The sequence below is a fragment of the Chiloscyllium plagiosum genome, chromosome 11 (genome assembly GCF_004010195.1).
Source record: "Chiloscyllium plagiosum isolate BGI_BamShark_2017 chromosome 11, ASM401019v2, whole genome shotgun sequence".
Taxonomy (NCBI): Eukaryota; Metazoa; Chordata; class Chondrichthyes; order Orectolobiformes; family Hemiscylliidae; genus Chiloscyllium; species Chiloscyllium plagiosum.
In genome coordinates, this window is record NC_057720.1 from 12,166,820 (window position 1) to 12,174,448 (window position 7,629).

The 7,629-nt window shown below is 45.0% G+C and overlaps 1 protein-coding gene across 1 annotated transcript in view; it reads left to right on the forward strand.

The window, feature by feature from the left end:
• Window positions 1–7,629, forward strand: part of miga1 (mitoguardin 1) — a 115,600-nt gene that overhangs the window by 75,153 nt on the left and 32,818 nt on the right. Inside the window, exon 10 of the mRNA XM_043700081.1 lies at window positions 4,756–4,877. Coding sequence (XP_043556016.1) covers window positions 4,756–4,877 — 122 coding nt within the window. The remainder of the gene's footprint in view (window positions 1–4,755; window positions 4,878–7,629) is intronic.

Here is a 7,629-nt window from a genome sequence, read left to right on the forward strand (position 1 = left end):
AGAAATGATGAAAAGCAGCTAAACCTTGTGGCACTCCACGACCTTTAATCTGAAAAGCAACCATGCACCACCACCCTCTGTCTTCTACCTTCAAGCCAGTGAGGCAGAGTGATGCAGTCCTGCAAAGAGAATTCAGAGCATTAGGTAGGAAGTTGAAAATCAGCATTTTAGGTTGTGATCTCAGGATTAATTCCTATGCCACGTGCAAGGCAGGCGAGAAGTAGGATAATTATATAGTTGAATGCGAGGTGAAGGAGTTAGTGGAGGAGGAAGAGATTCACTTATCTGGATCTTTGGGATCTCTTCCAGGTCAGAGGGACCTGTGCAAGAAAATCAGGTCATACTTAAACTGGTGGGGCACCAATATCCTGGCAGGGAGGTTTGCTCGTGCCACTAGAGAAGGTTTAAATTAGCATGGCAGGGGAAACCAAAACAGTAGGTCAGCATGTCGAGTGTTTGATGAGATTGGCCAAATCATGTAAGCCTAGAAGGAAGAACAGGTGAAAGTGAGGACTGCAGATGCTGGAAATCAGAGTTGAGAGTGCGGTGCTGGAAAAGCACAGCAGGTCAGGCAGCAGCTGAGGAGCAGGAGAATCAACGTTTCGGCCATAAGCCCTTCATCAGCCCTTCTTCTGTAGGAAGGACAGGCAGAGCCAGGTTAATGAACTTTGCGGAACTAAAAGTCTATTTTAATGCAAGGCGAAAAATAACAGATAAGGCAGATGATCTCAGAGCTTGGATTATGATGTGGTAGCCAGGACAGAAACTTGGTTGAGAGAAGGCCTGGACTGGCAGCTGTGTGTTCCAGGATTTAGATGTTTCAGGTATGATAGGAAGGAACGTAAACGGGGTGGAAAGAGTTACATTAATGATGAAGGAGAATGTCACAGTTGTACGAAGAGAGGACATCTTAGAGAGCTCATCCGGCAATGCAATATTGCTAGAATTTAGGAATAAGAAAGATGCAAGAACTATATATGATGGGGTTATACTATATGTCTCTCAGGAGATAGGGTGGCTCAGTGGTTAGCACTGCTGCCTCACAGTGCCAGGGACTGGTGTTCAATTCCCGCCTCGGGCAACTGTCTGCGTGGAGTTTGCTCATTCTCCCCGTGTCTGCATGGGTTTCCTCCAGGTACTCCGGTTTCCTCCCACAGTCCAAAGATATGCAGGTCAGGTGAATTGCCATGATAACTTGCCTGTAATATTAGGTGCATTAGTCAAGGGTAAATGTAGGGGAATGGGTCTGGGTTGCTCTTGGGAGGGTCGGTATGGACTTGTTGGGCCACAGTGTAGGAAATCTAATCTAATCTAATCATATGTAAACAGATTATGGAAGCCGTAAAAACTACAGGGTTTTAGTAGTGGATCATTTTAATTTACTCAGTCGGGATCACCGCTGGAACCATTATTGTTTGTAATATTTTTAATGATTTGGATGGAAATGTCAATGGTTTGATTAGTAAGTTTGCAGATGAAATGGAATTGTGGAGAGTGAGGAGGATGTCAGTGGATACAGTGAAGAAGGTTTACGGCATGCTTGCCCTCATTGGCTGCAACACTGAGAATAACAATTCACAGGTCATGTTGTAGCTATATAAAACTTTTGGTTAGGCCACTTTTGTGTGCAGTCCCGGTCTCCAGACTGTAGGAAGGACGTGGAGAGGGTACAAAAGAGTTTTACCAGGAGTTGCCTGGATTGGAGTGAATTAGCTATAAGGAGATGTTGGACAAACGTGGATTGTTTTCACTAGAGTGTCAGAGGCTGAGGGGTGACCTGGTAGAAATATATAAAATTATGAGAGGCATGGATAGGGTGGATAATCAAGGTCTTTTTCCTAGGGTGGCAATGTCAAATATTCGAGGGCGTAGATTTAAGGTGAGAGGGGAAGAGTTTAAAAGAGATTTAAAGAGGTGGCACAGTGGTTAGCACAGCTGCCTCACAGCACCACAGACCTGCGTTCAATTCCACCCTTAGGTGTCTGTAGAGTTTGCCTGTGTTTTCGTCAGTTTTCTCTGGGTGCTCTGGTTTCCTCCCACATCCAAAGATGTGCAGATTAGGTGGATTGGCCATGGGAAATTGCCCATAGTGTGCAGGTTGGTGCATCAGCCATGGGAAATGCAACATAACAGGGCTAGCGTAGAGGGTTGGTACAGGGTGAGATGCTCTTTAGAGGGTTGGTGTGGAATTGATGGACTGAATGGCCTGATTCCACACTGGAGGGATTTTATGAGATATGTGAGGCCAAGTTTTTAGACAGACAGTGGTAGTTGTCTGGAATGTGCTGCCAGGGGAGGTGGCGGAAACGGATATGGTAACAATGATTAAGACAGACACATGAACAGGCAGAGAATAGAGGGTTATGGAACATGTGCAAGCAGAATGGGATTAGTTTAGAAGAGCATCATGGAAAGCATAGACATGTGGGCTGAAGGGCCTGTGCCTCTGCTGTACTGTTCTGCATTCTTTTTTTTATTCCTGTGCTGAAAACCCCTTGAGTTAAAGTTCAACAGACTAATTCTTTGTTAAAAGTGCAAACACATGACCATGTTACCAATAGGAAGACAGGCAGGAGGCTGGAAGAACACAGCAAGCCAGGCAGCATCAGGCGGTTCCGAAGTTGACGTTTCAGGTGTAATCCTTACCAATAAGCTTACATTTGTAACATAGCGTTAATGCCGGGAAAACAGCTTCACACAAAGGTTTTCAAACAAGTTTCTCAGTGAGATAAAGACATATTGCAGCAAAATGACCAAACACTTAAACCATAGCAAAATCAGAGAGAGGGAGAGAAACAGGGTGGTTTAAGGTGAGCTTTCCAGAGCCGAGGATCTAGGAAGTTAAAGGCATAGGCATCATTGATGGAACAATTAAAATCACGCCCTAGTTAAAAGAGTGAATCTGGCTCGTTGATAAACAGGGAAGAGGTCAGATATACAACCCTGCACATTCCAGCTGTCACACTTAACTCGAGCCTCGGTTGCTCCTGGTGTCTGACTGGTAGCAGAGAGAGAAAATAGTGCTTTAACTTTGAGTTAAATATAAACATTCACTGCTCTTTCAAAACGATAGGCTGTTCCTGACAGCTGGCAGCTCCCACATTTTATGCTCAATTAAAAAAAATTAATTACCGTCAGCCGGAATTTCTTTTCGCAATTAGATTTATGCGAGTGAAACTGTTGGAAAGCTGAGAGATGAAAGTTGCGTAATCACAAATTGAAGTTTAAATAGACCAGTTGGTTGTTACTTCCAATTAATCAGTGACACTGACAGAGCTTTCAAATTGTTCCTGTTACTGTAGAAATAAATCATAAAAAAGCAACCAAGACGATCTATCCCGACAATGCATTAATAAATAAGTTTCCACTATTGTTATGGTCTGGAATGCATTGTCTGAAAGGATAACGGAAGTGAATTCAATAGTGCCTTTCACAAAGGGATGAGAGAAAGTTCTTGCAACGGAAATATTGCAGGGCTGTGGGCAAAGAACAGGTGTGTGGTATGAAATGAATGACTTTATTGAAGGCAAAATATGATATTACGTTCCCCCCCCAAAAAGAGACAGAACCAGGTACAGGTCTGTTAGTGTGTGGAAACTCTGGGTGCATCCAGAGAGGTTAGCTGGAATGCTGGACTCACATGTTTCAGTCTGCCGTGAATTCTCCAAGGCACTTAGAGTCATAGAGATATACAGCATAGAAACAGACCCTTCGGTCCAACCTGTCCATGCCGACCAGATAACCCAACCACTGCATTTGCCTGAAACAAAGACTTGCATTATAGTCTTTCATCATCTTACGATATCCCAAAGCACTTTACAGTCAATAAAGTCAAGTTGTTGTTGTAATGTATAGCCTACAGGAGCTAACACAGCAAGCTCCTACTAACTGCAACGTAATATTACGTTTAGAGATTTATAGAATAGAATCTCTGCTGTGCAGGAAGAGGCCATTGGGCCCATCAAATCTGCATCGACCTTTCAAAGAGCATCTCACCCAGAACCAACTCCTACCACTCTAGCCCCATATTTCCCAAGGCTAATCTACCCAGACTGCAGATCCCTGGATACTACGCATCATTTAAGCATGGCCAATCTACCTAACCTATCCATCTTTGGACTGTGGGAGGAAACCAGAGCACCTGGTGGAAACCAAAACAGACACGGGGAGAATGTGCAAACTCCACACAGACAGTCACCTGAGGCTGAAACCAAGCCTAGGGCCCTGGTGCTGTGAGGCAGCAGTGCTAACCACAGAGCCATCGTGTTATCCTGAAACATTAGCTGTGTTGCTGTCTCCACAGATGGTGCCAGATCCACTGAATTTCTCAAGCATTTTCTGTTTTTTATTTCAGATCTCCAGCATCACATTGTTTTTAATTTTTTATGCTTTTATTGATGTTGGTTGAGGGAGAAAGTATTGACCAAAACTTTTCTATCATTTTCAAGTGTGATCTTTTGCATCTCTTGAGGGGACAGGCGTGGCCCTGCTTTAATATCTTGTCTGACTAAGTAGCACTCTGTCAGTATTGCAGAGAGGTGACAGTCTGGATTTTTATACTCTAAGTCTCGGTCGTGGGATTGTGAGCCCAGCATTATTCTGAACCAGAGTTTCCAACTGAACATGGGCTGACATTAAACTCAAATCCTCTGAATTTGGAACGTTGGTTTGTTCTTGGGAAATAGAATCGTTGTTCTATGACAAGCTGAATTGAATCCAATGGAGTGTTTTTTATTATCCCTGTGATCCCAACAGCTAACAGAGCATCGAGACAATCGAGGCAGCACCTACGGTCTGGGCTCATGGTGTCACCTGCCGATCTATGAAGAAGCGATGCACTTGGCAGAAGATGGAAGAGTATTTTGCCGGGTGTTAAGGTAAGCTAATCTCTACCATTACAATTGACTGATTAATCCACAGAGATAATGGCTAGTGTGGTGGCTCGGTGGTTAGCACTGCTGCCTCACAGCGCCAGGGATCCGGGTTCAATTCCAGCCTCGGGTGACTGTCTGTGTGGAGCTTGCACATTCTCCCCGTGTCTGGGAGGATTCCCTCCGGGGGCTTTGGTTTCTTACCACAGTCCAAAGATGAGTGGTGACTTGGCCATGTAAATTGTCCAAAGTGTCCAGGGATGTGCAAGCTAGGTGGATTAGCCATGGGAAATGTAGGATTAAGGGATGAGGTGGGATGCTCTTCAGAGGGTTGGTGCTGACTTGTTGGGCTGAATGACCTCCGTCTGCAGTGTTGTGAATTCTATAAAAGGTGCTAAATTGGATAAACACCAATGGAAGGATGCTGTGAAACTTGAAAGGGTTCAGAAAAGATTTACAAGGATGTTGCCAGGGTTGGAGGGTTTGAGCTATGGAGAGTGGTTGAATAGGCTGGGGCTGTTTTCCCTAGAGATTCGGGGGTTGAGGGCTGATCTTATAGAGGTTTATAAAGTCATGAGGGACTTGGATAGGATAAATAGACAAAGTCTTTTCACTGGAGTGTGGGAGTCCAGAACTAGAGGTTTAGGGGGAGAGGGGAAAGATACAAAAGGGACCTAAGGGGCAAATGTTTCACGCAGAGGGTGATGTGCGTACGGAATGAGCTGCCAGAGGAAGTGGTGTAGGCTGGTACAATTGCAACATTTAAAAGGCATTTGGATGGATATATGAATAGGAAGGGTTTAGAGGGAAAGTGGAATTAGTGGAATTAGCTGGCAAATGGAACTAGATTGGGTTGGGATGTCTGGTCAGTGTGGATGAGTTTGACTGAAGGATCTGTTTCTGTGCTGTACATCGCTATGACACGATGACAGGTCCCTGGGCCATGATGCTTATTTTACCAATGCCCATTGACAGAAGTGCAGGCAGCATACCCTCTGCTTGCACTGCAGAGTCTGTGGCTGTAGAATCAACAAGGAGGAGAAGTGGGTAGCGAAGGTTCCAGTGGCACATCAAGGGAGCCTGCACCTCTTAAAAGGCACATTTGTTAGGGCTGAAGCAGACACAAGGAAAAAGTGAGATCTGCAGGTGTTGGAGATCAGAGTGAAAAACTGTAGTGCTGGAAAAATGCAGCAGGTCAGGCAGCAGGTAGTTGTACAGGAAGTGAATATGATCTGGGAACCCACAAAAAAAAGGACAACATTGAGAGGGCAGCTTCGGTGGTAGATGTGGAAAGTAGGGGCAATATCCAATATCCATAGGGGACCAGGAGGCTTTCCAGACCCACACTTGCAAGGCATGTGAGCAGACAGCTGGCAGTCTACCCTGTGACCTGGATGCAGTGCATAAAACTTGCAGTGACCTCACATACACAGTCAAGCTCAGGTGGGGACATAGGCCAGGGGTAGCACTGGCCCGTGATTTCTGTCCCACTCCCTGTGGGCTGCAAAATCCAACTTGAGGTAAGAAAGGGAATTAATTGCGAAAGAAAATCTTGTGCAGGTTAAGAATGAGTTTGCACTGGTGGTAATGGGAGCTAAAAATCACACAACATCAGGTTACAGTCCAACAGGTTTGTTTGGAGGCACGAGCTTTCAAAGTGCTGCTTCTTCATCAGGTGGTTGATGAAGCCGTGCTCTGAAAGCTCATGCCTCCAAATAAACCTGTTGGACTGTAACCTGGTGTTGTGTGATTTTTAACTTTGTCCACCCCAGTCTAGCACCAGCTCCTCCACATCAGGGGTAATCGGAGTGTTTATTGCCAATTTGTAGTGCCCTTGAGAAGCTGGTGGTGAACTTTCCTTTGAACCAGTGAAATCTGTATGCTTTAGGTTGACCTACGATGTTATAGAGTCATAGAGATGTACAGCACAGACACAGGCCTTTCAGTCCAACTCATTTATGCTGACCAGATAGTCCAATTTGCCAGCATTTGTCCCTATCCATTTATATCCTTTCTATTCATATACCCATCCAAATGCCTTCTAAATATTGTAATTGTACCAGCCTCCTCCACATCCTCTGGCAGCTCATTCCATTCGCGTTCCACCCTCAGTGAGAAAATGTTACCCCTTAGGTCCCTCTTAAATCTTTCACCTCTCACCTTAACTTATGTCCTCTATTTCTGGGTTCCCCCAACCCAGGGAAAAGACCTTGTGTATTTACCCTATCCATGCCCCTTATGAAACCTCTGTAAGGTCACCCCTCAGCCTCTGACATTCCAGGAAAAACAGCCCTAGTCTATTCAGCCTCTCCCTGTAGCTCAGATCCTCCAACCCTGGCAATATCCTTGTAAATCTTTTCTGAACCCTTTCAAGCTTCACAGCATCCTTCCGATAGGAAGGAGACCAGAATTGTACACAATATTCCAAGACGGACATCTAGGATTCTGACTCAGCGACAGTGAAGCAACAGCAATATATTTCAAGTCAAGTTTAGATCAAGTAGATTGGATGGGGTGGTGTTTGTGCAGTGTGTAGAGGAAGCTTTTCTAACTCAGTATGTAGATTGCCCGACCAGAGGGGAGGCCATATTGGATTTGGTACTTGGTAACGAACCGGGACAAGTGATGGGCTTGTTAGTGGGTGAACATTTTGGTGATGGTGACCACAATTCTGTGACTTTCACCTTGGTTATGGAGAGAGATAGGTGCGTGCAACAGGGTAGGTTTTACAATTGGGGGAAGGGTAAATACGATGCTG